This window comes from Pecten maximus, chromosome 2 (assembly GCF_902652985.1).
Source record: "Pecten maximus chromosome 2, xPecMax1.1, whole genome shotgun sequence".
NCBI lineage: Eukaryota > Metazoa > Mollusca > Bivalvia > Pectinida > Pectinidae > Pecten > Pecten maximus.
The window spans coordinates 9,096,998-9,112,908 of NC_047016.1; the positions used below are offsets into that span (position 1 = coordinate 9,096,998).

Here is a 15,911-nt window from a genome sequence, read left to right on the forward strand (position 1 = left end):
CTTAACGTAGTGAAACATACCGTACCAGTCACCTAAACGTATAGTGTAAAATACCGTACTAGTCACCTAAACGTAGTGTAAAATACCGTACTAGTTATATACCTAAACGTAGTGTAAAATACCGTACTAGTTACCTAACCGTAGTGTAAAATACCGTACTAGTCACCTAAACGTAGTGTAAAATACCGTACCAGACACCTAAACGTAGTGTAAAATACCGTATTAGTCACCTAAACGTAGTGTAAAATACCGTACCAGTCACCTAAACGTAGTGTAAAATACTCTAATAGTCACCTAAACGTATAGTGTAACATACCGTACAAGTCACCTTAACGTAGTGTAAAATACCGTACTAGTCACCTTAACGTAGTGTAAAATACCGTACTAGTCACCTAAACGTAGTGTAAAATACCGTATTAGTCACCTAAACGTAGTGTAAAATATCGTACTAGTCACCTTAACGTAGTGTGAAATACCGTACTAGTCACCTAAACGTATAGTGTAAAATACCGTACTAGTCACATCAGCGTAGTGTAAAATACCGTACTATTCTTCATAACGTAGTGTAAAATACCGTACTAGTCATCTAAACGTAGTGTAAAATACCGTACCAGTCACCTAAACGTAGTGTAAAATACCGTACCAGTCACCTAAACGTAGTGTAAAATACCGTATTAGTCACCTAAACGTAGTGTAAAATATCGTACTAGTCACCTTAACGTAGTGTGAAATACCGTACTAGTCACCTAAACGTATAGTGTAAAATACCGTACTAGTCACCTAAACGTAATGTAAAATACCGTACTAGTCACATCAGCGTAGTGTAAAATACCGTACTATTCTTCATAACGTAGTGTAAAATACCGTACAAGTCACATAAACGTAGTGTAAAATAACGTACTAGTTACCTAAACGTAGTGTAAAATACCGTACTAGTCACCTTAACGTATAGTGTAAAATACCGTACTAGTCACCTTAACGTAGTGTAAAATACTGTACTAGTCACCTAAACGTATAGTGTAAAATACCGTACTAGTCACCTTAACGTAGTGTAAAATACCGTACTAGTCACCTTAACGTAGTGAAACATACCGTACCAGTCACCTAAAAGTAGTGTAAAATACCGTACTAATCACCTAAACGTAGTGTAAAATACCGTACTAATCACCTTAACGTAGTGAAACATACCGTACCAGTCACCTAAAAGTAGTGTAAAATACCGTACTAGTCACCTAAACGTAGTGTAAAATATCGTACTAGTCACCTTAACGTAGTGTGAAATACCGTACTAGTCACATAAACGTATAGTGTAAAATACCGTACTAGTCACCTAAACGTATTTTAAAAAACCGTACTAGTCACCTAAACGTAGTGTAAAATACCGTACTAGTCACCTAAACGTAGTGTAAAATACCGTTCTAGTCACCTAAACGTATAGTGTAAAATACCGTACTAGTCAGCTAAACGTATAGTGTAAAATACCGTACTAGTCACATAAACGTATAGTGTAAAATACCGTACTAGTCACCTAAACGTATTTTAAAAAACCGTACTAGTCACCTAAACGTAGTGTAAAATACCGTACTAGTCACCTAAACGTAGTGTAAAATACCGTACTAGTCAGCTAAACGTATAGTGTAAAATACCGTACAAGTCACATAAACGTATAGTGTAAAATACCGTACTAGTCACCTAAACGTAGTGTAAAATACCGTACTAGTCACCTAAACGTAGTGTAAAATACCGTACTAGTCACCTTAACGTATAGTATAAAATACCGTACTAGTCACCTAAACGTATAGTGTAAAATACCGTACTCGTCACCTAAACGTAGTATAAAATACCGTACTAGTCACCTAAACGTAGTATAAAATACCATACTAGTCACCTAAACGTAGTGTAAAATACCGTACAAGTCACCTAAACGTAGTCTAAAATACTGTTCTAGTCACCTAAACGTAGTATAAAATACCGTACTAGTCACCTAAACGTATAGTGTAAAATACTGTACTAGTCACCTTAACGTAGTGTAAAATACTGTTCTAGTCACCTAAACGTAGTATAAAATACCGTACTAGTCACCTAAACGTATAGTGTAAAATACCGTACTAGTCACCTAAACGTAGTGTAAAATACCGTACTAGTCACCTAAACGTAATGTAAAATACCGTACTAGTCACATCAGCGTAGTGTAAAATACCGTACTATTCTTCATAACGTAGTGTAAAATACCGTACAAGTCACATAAACGTAGTGTAAAATAACGTACAAGTCACATCAACGTAGTGTAAAATACCGTACAATCACCTTAACGTATAGTGTAAAATACCGTACTAGTCACCTTAACGTAGTGTAAAATACTGTACTAGTCACCTAAACGTATAGTGTAAAATACCGTACTAGTCACCTTAACGTAGTGTAAAATACCGTACTAGTCACCTTAACGTATTGAAACATACCGTACCAGTCACCTAAAAGTAGTGTAAAATACCGTACTAGTCACCTAAACGTAGTGTAAAATATCGTACTAGTCACCTTAACGTAGTGTGAAATACCGTACTAGTCACATAAACGTATAGTGTAAAATACCGTACTAGTCACCTAAACGTATTTTAAAAAACCGTACTAGTCACCTAAACGTAGTGTAAAATACCGTACTAGTCACCTAAACGTAGTGTAAAATACCGTTCTAGTCACCTAAACGTAGTGTAAAATACCGTACTAGTCAGCTAAACGTAGTGTAAAATACCGTACTAGTCACCTTAACGTATAGTATAAAATACCGTACTAGTCACCTTAACGTAGTGTAAAATACCGTTCTAGTCACCTAAACGTAGTGTAAAATACCGTACTAGTCAGCTAAACGTAGTGTAAAATACCGTACTAGTCACCTTAACGTATAGTATAAAATACCGTACTAGTCACCTTAACGTAGTGTAAAATACCGTACTAGTCACCTTAACGTAGTGAAACATACCGTACCAGTCACCTAAAAGTAGTGTAAAATACCGTACTAATCACCTAAACGTAGTGTAAAATACCGTACTAATCACCTTAACGTAGTGAAACATACCGTACCAGTCACCTAAAAGTAGTGTAAAATACCGTACTAGTCACCTAAACGTAGTGTAAAATATCGTACTAGTCACCTTAACGTAGTGTGAAATACCGTACTAGTCACATAAACGTATAGTGTAAAATACCGTACTAGTCACCTAAACGTATTTTAAAAAACCGTACTAGTCACCTAAACGTAGTGTAAAATACCGTACTAGTCACCTAAACGTAGTGTAAAATACCGTTCTAGTCACCTAAACGTAGTATAAAATACCGTACTAGTCAGCTAAACGTATAGTGTAAAATACCGTACAAGTCACATAAACGTATAGTGTAAAATACCGTACTAGTCACCTAAACGTAGTGTAAAATACCGTACTAGTCACCTAAACGTAGTGTAAAATAACGTACTAGTCACCTTAACGTATAGTATAAAATACCGTACTAGTCACCTTAACGTAGTGTAAAATAACGTACTAGTCACCTTAACGTAGTGTAAAATACTGTACTAGTCACCTAAACGTATAGTGTAAAATACCGTACTAATCACCTTAACGTAGTGTAAAATACCGTACTAGTCACCTAAACGTATAGTGTAAAATACCGTACTCGTCACCTAAACGTAGTATAAAATACCGTACTAGTCACCTAAACGTAGTATAAAATACCATACTAGTCACCTAAACGTAGTGTAAAATACCGTACTAGTCACCTAAACGTAGTCTAAAATACTGTTCTAGTCACCTAAACGTAGTATAAAATACCGTACTAGTCACCTAAACGTATAGTGTAAAATACTGTACTAGTCACCTTAACGTAGTGTAAAATACTGTTCTAGTCACCTAAACGTAGTATAAAATACCGTACTAGTCACCTAAACGTATAGTGTTAAATACCGTACTAGTCACCTAAACGTAGTGTAAAATACCGTACTAGTCACCTAAACGTAATGTAAAATACCGTACTAGTCACATCAGCGTAGTGTAAAATACCGTACTATTCTTCATAACGTAGTGTAAAATACCGTACAAGTCACATCAACGTAGTGTAAAATACCGTACAATCACCTTAACGTATAGTGTAAAATACCGTACAAGTCACATCAACGTAGTGTAAAATACCGTACAATCACCTTAACGTATAGTGTAAAATACCGTACTAGTCACATCAACGTAGTGTAAAATACCGTACAATCACCTTAACGTATAGTGTAAAATACCGTACTAGTCACCTTAACGTAGTGTAAAATACTGTACTAGTCACCTAAACGTATAGTGTAAAATACCGTACTAGTCACCTTAACGTAGTGTAAAATACCGTACTAGTCACCTTAACGTATTGAAACATACCGTACCAGTCACCTAAAAGTAGTGTAAAATACCGTACTAGTCACCTAAACGTAGTGTAAAATATCGTACTAGTCACCTTAACGTAGTGTGAAATACCGTACTAGTCACATAAACGTATAGTGTAAAATACCGTACTAGTCACCTAAACGTATTTTAAAAAACCGTACTAGTCACCTAAACGTAGTGTAAAATACCGTACTAGTCACCTAAACGTAGTGTAAAATACCGTTCTAGTCACCTAAACGTAGTGTAAAATACCGTACTAGTCAGCTAAACGTATAGTGTAAAATACCGTACAAGTCACATAAACGTATAGTGTAAAATACCGTACTAGTCACCTAAACGTAGTGTAAAATACCGTACTAGTCACCTAAACGTAGTGTAAAATACCGTACTAGTCATCTAAACGTAGTGTAAAATAACGTACTAGTCACCTTAACGTATAGTATAAAATACCGTACTAGTCATCTAAACGTATAGTGTAAAATACCGTACTAGTCACCTAAACGTAATGTAAAATACCGTACTAGTCACCTAAACGTAGTGTAAAATACCGTACTAGTCATCTAAACGTAGTATAAAATACCGTACTAGTCACCTTAACGTAGTGTAAAATAACGTACTAGTCACCTTAACGTAGTGTAAAATACTGTACTAGTCACCTAAACGTATAGTGTAAAATACCGTACTAATCACCTTAACGTAGTGTAAAATACCGTACTAGTCACCTAAACGTATAGTGTAAAATACCGTACTCGTCACCTAAACGTAGTATAAAATACCGTACTAGTCACCTAAACGTAGTATAAAATACCATACTAGTCACCTAAACGTAGTGTAAAATACCGTACTAGTCACCTAAACGTAGTCTAAAATACTGTTCTAGTCACCTAAACGTAGTATAAAATACCGTACTAGTCACCTAAACGTATAGTGTAAAATACTGTACTAGTCACCTTAACGTAGTGTAAAATACTGTTCTAGTCACCTAAACGTAGTATAAAATACCGTACTAGTCACCTAAACGTATAGTGTTAAATACCGTACTAGTCACCTAAACGTAGTGTAAAATACCGTACTAGTCACCTAAACGAAATGTAAAATACCGTACTAGTCACATCAGCGTAGTGTAAAATACCGTACTATTCTTCATAACGTAGTGTAAAATACCGTACAAGTCACATAAACGTAGTGTAAAATAACGTACAAGTCACATCAACGTAGTGTAAAATACCGTACAATCACCTTAACGTATAGTGTAAAATACCGTACTAGTCACCTTAACGTAGTGTAAAATACTGTACTAGTCACCTAAACGTATAGTGTAAAATACCGTACTAGTCACCTTAACGTAGTGTAAAATACCGTACTAGTCACCTTAACGTATTGAAACATACCGTACCAGTCACCTAAAAGTAGTGTAAAATACCGTACTAGTCACCTAAACGTAGTGTAAAATATCGTACTAGTCACCCTAACGTAGTGTGAAATACCGTACTAGTCACATAAACGTATAGTGTAAAATACCGTACTAGTCACATAAACGTAGTGTAAAATAACGTACTAGTCACCTTAACGTATAGTGTAAAATACCGTACTAGTCACCTTAACGTAGTGTAAAATACTGTACTAGTCACCTAAAAGTATAGTGTAAAATACCGTACTAATCACCTTAACGTAGTGTAAAATACCGTACTAGTCACCTAAACGTATAGTGTAAAATACCGTACTAGTCACCTAAACGTATAGTGTAAAATACCGTACTAGTCACCTAAACGTATAGTGTAAAATACCGTACTCGTCACCTAAACGTAGTATAAAATACCGTACTAGTCACCTAAACGTAGTGTAAAATACCGTACTAGTCACCTAAACGTAGTCTAAAATACTGTACTAGTCACCTTAACGTAGTATAAAATACCGTACTAGTCACCTAAACGTATAGTGTAAAATACCGTACTAGTCACCTTAACGTAGTATAAAATACCGTACAAGTCACCTAAACGTATAGTGTAAAATACCGTACTAGTCATCTAAACGTATAGTGTAAAATACCGTACTAGTCACCTAAACGTACAGTGTAAAATACCGTACTAGTCACCTTAACGTATAGTGTAAAATACCGTACTAGTCACCTAAACGTATAGTGTAAAATACTGTACTAGTCACCTTAACGTATAGTGTAAAATACTGTACTAGTCACCTTAACGTAGTATAAAATACCGTACTAGTCACCTTAACGTAGTGTAAAATACCGTACTAGTCACCTAAACGTAGTGTAAAATACTGTACTAGTCACCTAAACGTAGTATAAAATACCGTACTAGTCACCTAAACGTATAGTGTAAAATACCGTACTAGTCACCTAAACGTAGTGTAAAATACCGTACTAGTCCCCTAAACGTATTGTAAAATACCGTACTAGTCACCTAAACGTATAGTGTAAAATACCGTACAAGTCACCTAAACCTAGTGTAAAATACCGTACTAGTTACCTAAACGTAGTGTAAAATACCGTACTAGTCATCTAAACATATAGTGTAAAATACCGTACTAGTCACCTAAACCTAGTGTAAAATACCGTACTAGTCACCTAAACCTAGTGTAAAATACTGTACTAGTCACCTAAACGTAGTGTAAAATACCGTACTGGTCACCTTAAGGTATAGTGTAAAACACCGTACTAGTCACCTAAACGTATAGTGTAAAATACCGTACTAGTCACCATAACGTAGTGTAAAATACCGTACTGGTCACCTAACCGTATAGTGTAAAATACCGTACTAGTCACCTAACCGTATAGTGTAAAATACTGTACTAGTCACCTAAACGTAGTGTAAAATACCGTACTAGTCACCTAAACGTATAGTGTAAAATACCGTACTAGTCACCTAAACGTATAGTGTAAAATACTGTACTAGTCAACTTAACGTAGTGTAAAATACTGTACTAGTCACCTAAACGTAGTATAAAATACCGTACTAGTCACCTAAACGTATAGTGTAAAATACCGTACTAGTCAGCTAAACGTAGTGTAACATACCGTACTAGTCACCTAAACGTATAGTATAAAATACCGTACTAGTCACCTAAACGTATAGTGTAAAATACTGTACTAGTCAACTTAACGTAGTGTAAAATACTGTACTAGTCACCTAAACGTAGTATAAAATACCGTACTAGTCACCTAAACGTATAGTGTAAAATACTGTACTAGTCACCTAAACGTAGTATAAAATACCGTACTAGTCACCTAAACGTATAGTATAAAATACCGTACTAGTCACCTAAACGTATAGTGTAAAATACTGTACTAATCACCTTAACGTAGTGTAAAATACCGTACTACTCACCTAAACGTATAGTGTAAAATACTGTACTAGTCACCTTAACGTAGTGTAAAATACTGTACTAGTCACCTAAACGTAGTATAAAATACCGTACTAGTCACCTAAACGTATAATGTAAAATACCGTACTAGTCAGCTAAACGCATAGTGTAAAATACTGTACTAGTCACCTAAACGTAGTGTAAAATACCGTACTAGTCACCTAAACGTACAGTGTAAAATACCGTACTAGTCACCTAAACGTATAGTGTAAAATACCGTACTAGTCACCTAAACGTAGTGTAAAATACCGTACATGTCACCTAAACGTAGTGTAAAATACCGTACTAGTCACCTAAACGTATAGTGTAAAATACCGTACAAGTCACCTAAACGTAGTGTAAAATACCGTACTAGTTACCTAAACGTAGTGTAAAATACCGTACTAGTCATCTAAACGTATAGTATAAAATACCGTACTAGTCACCTAAACGTAGTGTAAAATACCGTACTAGTCACCTCAACGTATAGTGTAAAATACCGTACTAGTCACCTAAACGTATAGTGTAAAATACCGTACAAGTCACCTAAACGTAGTGTAAAATACCGTACTAGTTACCTAAACGTAGTGTAAAATACCGTACTAGTCATCTAAACGTATAGTATAAAATACCGTACTAGTCACCTAAACGTAGTGTAAAATACCGTTCTAGTCACCTAAACGTAGTGTAAAATACCGTACTGGTCACCTTAACGTATAGTGTAAAACACCGTACTAGTCACCTAAACGTATTGTAAAATACCGTACTAGTCACCTAAACGTAGTGTAAAATACCGTACTAGTTACCTAAACGTAGTGTAAAATACTGTACTAGTCACCTAAACGTATAGTGTAAAATACCGTACTGGTCACCTTAACGTAGTGTAACATACCGTACTAGTCACCTAAACGTAGTGTAAAATACCGTACATGTCACCTAAACGTATAGTGTAAAATACCGTACTAGTCACCTTAACGTAGTGTAAAATACCGTACTAGTCACCTTAACGTAGTGTAAAATACCGTACTAGTCACCTAAACGTATAATGTAAAATACCGTACTAGTCACCTTAACGTAGTGTGAAATACCGTACTTGTTACCTAAACGTATAGTGTAAAATACCGTACTAGTCACCTAAACGTAGTGTAAAATACCGTACTAATCACCTAAACGTAGTGTAAAATACCGTACAAGTCACCTAAACGTATAATGTAAAATACCGTACTAGTCAGCTAAACGCATAGTGTAAAATGCCGTACTAGTCACATAAACGTAGTGTAAAATACCGTATAAGTCACCTAAACGTATAGTGTCAAATACCGTACTAGTCACCTAAACGTAGTGTAAAATACCGTACAAGTCACCTAAACGTAGTGTAAAATACCGTACTAGTCATCTAAACGTAGTGTAAAATACCGTACTAATTACCTAAACGTAGTGTAAAATACCGTACTAGTCACCTAAACGTAGTGTAAAATACCGTACTAGTTACCTAAACGTAGTGTAAAATACCGTACTAGTCACCTAAACGTAGTGTAAAATACCGTACTAGTCACCTAAACGTAGTGTAAAATACCGTACTAGTCACCTAAACGTATAGTGTAAAATACCGTACTAGTCACCTAAACGTATAGTGTAAAATACCGTACTAGTCATCTAAACGTATAGTGTAAAATACCGTACTAGTCACCTAAACGTATAGTGTAAAATACCGTACAAGTCACCTAAACGCAGTGTAAAATACCGTACTAGTTACCTAAACGTAGTGTAAAATACCGTACTAGTCATCTAAACGTATAGTGTAAAATACCGTACTAGTCACCTAAACGTATAGTGTAAAATACCGTACTAGTCACCTAAACGTATTGTAAAATACCGTACTAGTCACCTTAACGTAGTGTAAAATACCGTACTAGTCACCTAAACGTATAGTGTAAAATACTGTACTAGTCACCTAAACGTAGTGTAAAATACCGTACAAGTCACCTAAACGTATAGTGTAAAATACCGTACTAGTCATCTAAACGTATAGTGTAAAATACCGTACTAGTCACCTAAACGTAGTGTAAAATACCGTACAAGTCACCTAAACGTATAGTGTAAAATACCGTACTAGTCACCTAAACGTAGTGTAAAATACCATACTAGTCACCTTAACGTAGTGTAAAATACCGTACTAGTCACCTAAACGTAGTGTAAAATACCGTACAAGTCACCTAAACGTAGTGTAAAATACCGTACTAGTCACCTAAACGTAGTGTAAAATACCGTACAAGTCACCTAAACGTAGTGTAAAATACCGTACTAGTCACCTTAACGTAGTGTAAAATACCGTACTAGTCACCTAAACGTATAGTGTAAAATACCGTAGTAGTCACCTAAACGTATAGTGTAAAATACCGTACAAGTCACCTAAACGTAGTGTAAAATACCGTACAAGTCACCTAAACGTAGTGTAAAATACCGTACTAGTCACCTAAACGTAGTGTAAAATACCGTACAAGTCACCTAAACGTAGTGTAAAATACCGTACTAGTCACCTAAAAGTAGTGTAAAATACCGTACTAGTCACCTAAACGTAGTGTAAAATACCGTACAAGTCACCTAAACGTAGTGTAAAATACCGTACAAGTCACCTAAACGTAGTGTAAAATACCGTACAAGTCACCTAAACGTAGTGTAAAATACCGTACTAGTCACCTAAACGTAGTGTAAAATACCGTACAAGTCACCTAAACGTAGTGTAAAATACCGTACTAGTCACCTAAACGTAGTGTAAAATACCGTACTAGTCACCTAAACGTAGTGTAAAATACCGTACAAGTCACCTAAACGTAGTGTAAAATACCGTACAAGTCACCTAAACGTAGTGTAAAATACCGTACAAGTCACCTAAACGTAGTGTAAAATACCGTACTAGTCACCTAAAAGTAGTGTAAAATACCGTACTAGTCACCTAAACGTAGTGTAAAATACCGTACTAGTCACCTAAACGTAGTGTAAAATACCGTACAAGTCACCTAAACGTAGTGTAAAATACCGTACTAGTCACCTAAAAGTAGTGTAAAATACCGTACTAGTCACCTAAACGTAGTGTAAAATACCGTACAAGTCACCTAAACGTAGTCTAAAATACCGTACTAGTCACCTAAACGTAGTGTAAAATACCGTACTAGTCACCTAAACGTAGTGTAAAATACCGTACAAGTCACCTAAACGTAGTGTAAAATACCGTACTAGTCACCTAAACGTAGTGTAAAATACCGTACTTGTCACCTAAACGTAGTGTAAAATACCGTACAAGTTACCTAAACGTAGTGTAAAATACCGTACTGGTCACCTAAACGTAGTGTAAAATACCATACTAGTCACCTTAACGTAGTGTAAAATACCGTACTAGTCATCTAAACGTATAGTGTAAAATACCGTACTAGTCACCTAAACGTATAGTGTAAAATACCGTACTAGTCAGCTAAACGTAGTGTAAAATACCGTACTAGTCACCTAAACGTAGTGTAAAATACCGTACAAGTCACCTAAATGTAGTGTAAAATACCGTACAAGTCACCTAAACTTAGTGTAAAATACCGTACTTGTCACCTAAACGTAGTGTAAAATACCGTACAAGTTACCTAAACGTAGTGTAAAATACCGTACTGGTCACCTAAACGTAGTGTAAAATACCGTACATGTCACCTAAACGTATAGTGTAAAATACCATACTAGTCACCTTAACGTAGTGTAAAATACCGTACTAGTCATCTAAACGTATAGTGTAAAATACCGTACTAGTCACCTAAACGTAGTGTAAAATACCGTACTAGTCATCTAAACGTATAGTGTAAAATACCGTACAAGTCACCTAACCGTATAGTGTAAAATACCGTACTAGTCACCTAAACGTATAGTATAAAATACCGTACTAGTCACCTTAACGTAGTGTAAAATACCGTACTAGTCAGCTAAACGTCACGTATAAATCTCTGATTGGTTGTCTTGCGAAAATCCTTTCATAAAAAAGGTTGATGTGTTTTGGGTTGGGGTTTTTTTTCTGCGGAAATTTTTTTCTAACACTTGCAATGAATGATTATCTGATCATACCGTTACAATCCTTTTTCTGTCATCTGACCCGACGAAGATACTGTGTCGCCCGTCGTATTGCCCAGTCCGATGTCCGTAAACGTTTTACGTCTCAAATTTTACGCTGGTTCTACCAGTCGTATCCCGCTCAAGCTTTCTTGAAAATATTCTGTGTCAATTTTGTAACATAATTGCACACTTATGGTTTTCCTGAACAAAACTTAACTTTGAGACTTATCCAGTATTTCAGGTTCAGCTAAAACTTGCCTTTCGGGTCGGTTCGAAATCGAAGACTGCGGTCATGACCGCGTATTTTATTAATAGTTGTGTTATATTATCTCATTCTTTTGTATTTTAAAGTGATTATGCATATCCTTTCCGTTGAGATAAAGAGTAATAAATAACAATAGCAAAAAGTAATATTCAATATATGTACAAGTAATATTTATCCTTAAGTTTTCCATACAGTTAGGGCATATGGAATTTTTCTTAAAACGGAAAGTGTGATTACCAGAGTATGATAAAAACCGTCTCAGTGAAGTTTTCAACCATGTTCGCAATAATAGAAAATATATTCATGAGAAGCTAAACTATATCAGTGTTTATTAGATTCAGCTGGTTTAAAAATTGAATGTTATTATGTATCAAACAGTTTCACTGGAACAATCCGGAGCTTCGTGTCGACTACACAGATAACTCTGGCCTGAACGTGTTCTACACTCCGATTCTCCGACCATATGATGCTAAAATGCTCACGGTGGGCACGAGATACTTTGAAATCCCACCTGGTGAACAGGAGGTCAAAGTTGAAGGCCGGTGTAGTACTGATTGCTCCTCGCTCTTATTGACTGGACCAGTGTACATCACAATGGCGAATAGCCACATGCACTACCTCGGTAAGTTAATTACCTATATATTCCATACACTCCATTTGATCCGGTTCCCTAGGTATCCGGCCATTAACTAACGGAACCTGCTATATCCAACAGCAATATGTATGTACCCTTTATTTCGTCTTTTTCGGACAGTCCGTTTTGAGGAATGGCTATCACTGTCCCTCATTAGCAATGTTTCCGATAGTGCGAGTCTGATTGTGTGTTGACCGTAAATATAACTTCTGGTCGTTCCTATAGCAGAGAGGTACATGTCAGTCCATATAGAAGTTCTCCTTCTCTGACTAACTGAAGTACTAACTCTCTCACTAATTCGATTGCTTTAGGCGATACGTTTTTCATCAAAACGACATTTAAATTGTAATAGAAGTTCTAACGTCAATACATAGTAAATGTGGAACTCTGATGTATACTATGAATGGCCGTTCATGTCAAAAACATTGAACGTGTTAAACATAACATTTAACTCTAGTTTTAACGTGTTAAGACTTAACGCGTAAAGCTTTAACGCGTTACCATTTAACGCGTTAAAGACAGTTTTATCACCTTCATAATTATTTTAACGCGTTAAACTTTATCAGATTAACCAATTAGTTGCACCCTTGCATATTAGCATTCGGGTGAAAGTTCTTTATGGAAGATGTAAAATATGGAGGTTTCGAGGAGAGAGGTTCGGGCAGTGGTTCAAGAATGCCTTGGGGCCGTGCCAAGACAATCAGTCCCGTCGGCGATATTGTCAGTGGGCATGTATAAACTATTTCACAATGGTTATTTGTCCAAAAAATGAAGAGTCAACGTATGACTACTACGTGTGAATCTCGATGTCGGCGATTCGTTGTTTTTGTCTGCAGATGTTTTTTTTAATTATTATTTCAAACAGTTTAATGACAGAACATTTCAGTACGTGTTGACAGAACATCAACACATTAAAGCGGACGTTGATATATCTGAAAAGCGATTTAAACAGAGACCGTATCAAAATAGTCAATTTGTGCAATGAGCCAACATTTTCCTCTTTCACTGTGCTTCATTTGGTCATTTGTGTAGGTCTGTAAGATACATTGTTGTACAGGTCTGTAAGATACATTGTTGTACAGGTCTGTAAGATACATTGTTGTACAGGTCTGTAAGATACATTGTTGTACAGGTCTGTAAGATACATTGTTGTACACTACTGTAACTGGTACATTCTGATGACGTCACATTGTTTACAGACGTTCCGAGTTGTCATTTTGGTCAGCGATTTGGTAGTTTTGTCATCTTTGAAATTGACGAAATTATACAAATCATCACACAGTATACACAGTTATAAATGTTTGTCTATGGTGGTCAGCTACCATATGATCCATCAGGTATGTACATAACCATGGATTACGGGGCTAAGAACTTGGACCAATACACCAAACCAGATGGCACCGTCGTTTATTAGAATATCGTATAAAGTTAGTAAAATTTATCAATATAAACTCTATAATAAAATGGAGAGAGTGTCACCTTTGTACAAGGGTGTCTCTTGTGTCAGCATTACACCCTATTCTCATACGATAACAATATCTGACGGTAGAGTCAATGCATTCTCTTAAGAAAGCTGGCTCTGACAGCCATACTGTTAGTCCTTCAAATACTTATACATTTTATATGCAACAAGGAATTCGATTCGTCTGCTATTTTAGTCATTTTAACGCGTTAAAACAAAGCTACGACTTTTAACGTATGAAACGAACGAAGCTTTTTATCACGTTAAAAGCTAATGCTTATCACGTTAAATGCTAAGTAACACATTTAACGCGTTTAAATTCCAAGAAAACATTTAACGTGTTTAGATTTAACGCGTTAAGCCGCGTTAAATGGTTACGCGTTAAAGCTTTACGCGTTAAGTCTTAACGCGTTAAAACTAGTTTCTACCAAAATACCCTCTGTTATTCAACTCTCAGACCATCAGTTAATCATTACAACTGTTGATTAACAATCTGTTTATAACAAACGTGGTATAAACTCTGTACGCATTTCGATTGGCTAACACGGTGAACTTTGACTCAAGCTGCAATTGTTATTGGCGTCATCAATAATCTAATGACGTAACATCACCGGGTCCCGGACATCACTGGTACACTTTATTTGCATACGCGAAATTACACTTGACCACGTTTCCCTTTGGTTCAAGCCGATATTATTGTGGTAGAAACCACAGGCGCTTGCATAGAAAATTTGACTTTCACTTTTTTTTTTATGACAGTGGTATGTGTAATCTGTTAAGCTGAACTTCAGCTTAACAGATTACACATACCACTGTCATATAAAAAAAAATTGAAAGTCATATTTTCTATGCAAGCGCCTGTGGTAGAAACAGGTCACACGACTCGAAATTATTGGATATGGAATTTATTTCACACTCGTAATTTATTTTTTTAAATTTGCAAAAAACACTCGCTAAAGCTCGTGTCTTTTGCAACTTTTAAAAATAACTTACGAGGGTGAAATAAATTCCATATCCAACAACCACTCGCTGTGTAACCTCTATTTAAACGCGTTTAATGTTATGTCTAACGCGTAAAATGCTATCGCGTTAAATGTACATATGTATCTCGCTTTTGACTGGAATGGCCTTTCATAATATACACACAAATACAATGTAGTATCAAATCAACAACAAAAGTTTATAGCGAAAATCTATGAAATCTTACCATCAACAAAGACGCTCGCTTCAACTTTATCGCTTCAGCTAATGCAATATCCGGTGGCGATGCCTTGGAGATGATACACAGTAATATCCCTTTGTCTTTGACCAATAAAACTAGTACAAGGTACTAGATATTGCAAGGTAAACATTACCTTTAAAATGGTATCTTATCCGATCATTTGATATGGTCACTGGAGTGATGACCAACCGGGTGGCGATAACACTTTAATAGTGATGACCAACCGGGTGGCGGTAACACTTTAATAGTGACCTTGACCTGGCGTGTGAATGCTTATTATAAGGTTGTTCTAACACACGCTTTATAATTAGTATAACAAGAGAAGAGCCAACACAAAACCCTTAATATTTACCGTAGAATAGCATCAGCGGAAGTAAACAGACGTCTCTATTAATAATTGAAGTAAAATGAACATTAATATCCGGAATGAATGAATGAACGAATGAATGAATGAACGAATGAAT

The 15,911-nt window shown here is 35.9% G+C and overlaps 1 protein-coding gene across 1 annotated transcript in view; it reads left to right on the forward strand.

Annotated features, from left to right (window-relative positions):
• LOC117316561 (peptidylglycine alpha-amidating monooxygenase-like) overlaps positions 1-15,911 on the forward strand; it is a 46,439-nt gene that overhangs the window by 23,124 nt on the left and 7,404 nt on the right. Inside the window, exon 7 of the mRNA XM_033871207.1 lies at positions 12,508-12,751. Coding sequence (XP_033727098.1) covers positions 12,508-12,751 — 244 coding nt within the window. The remainder of the gene's footprint in view (positions 1-12,507; positions 12,752-15,911) is intronic.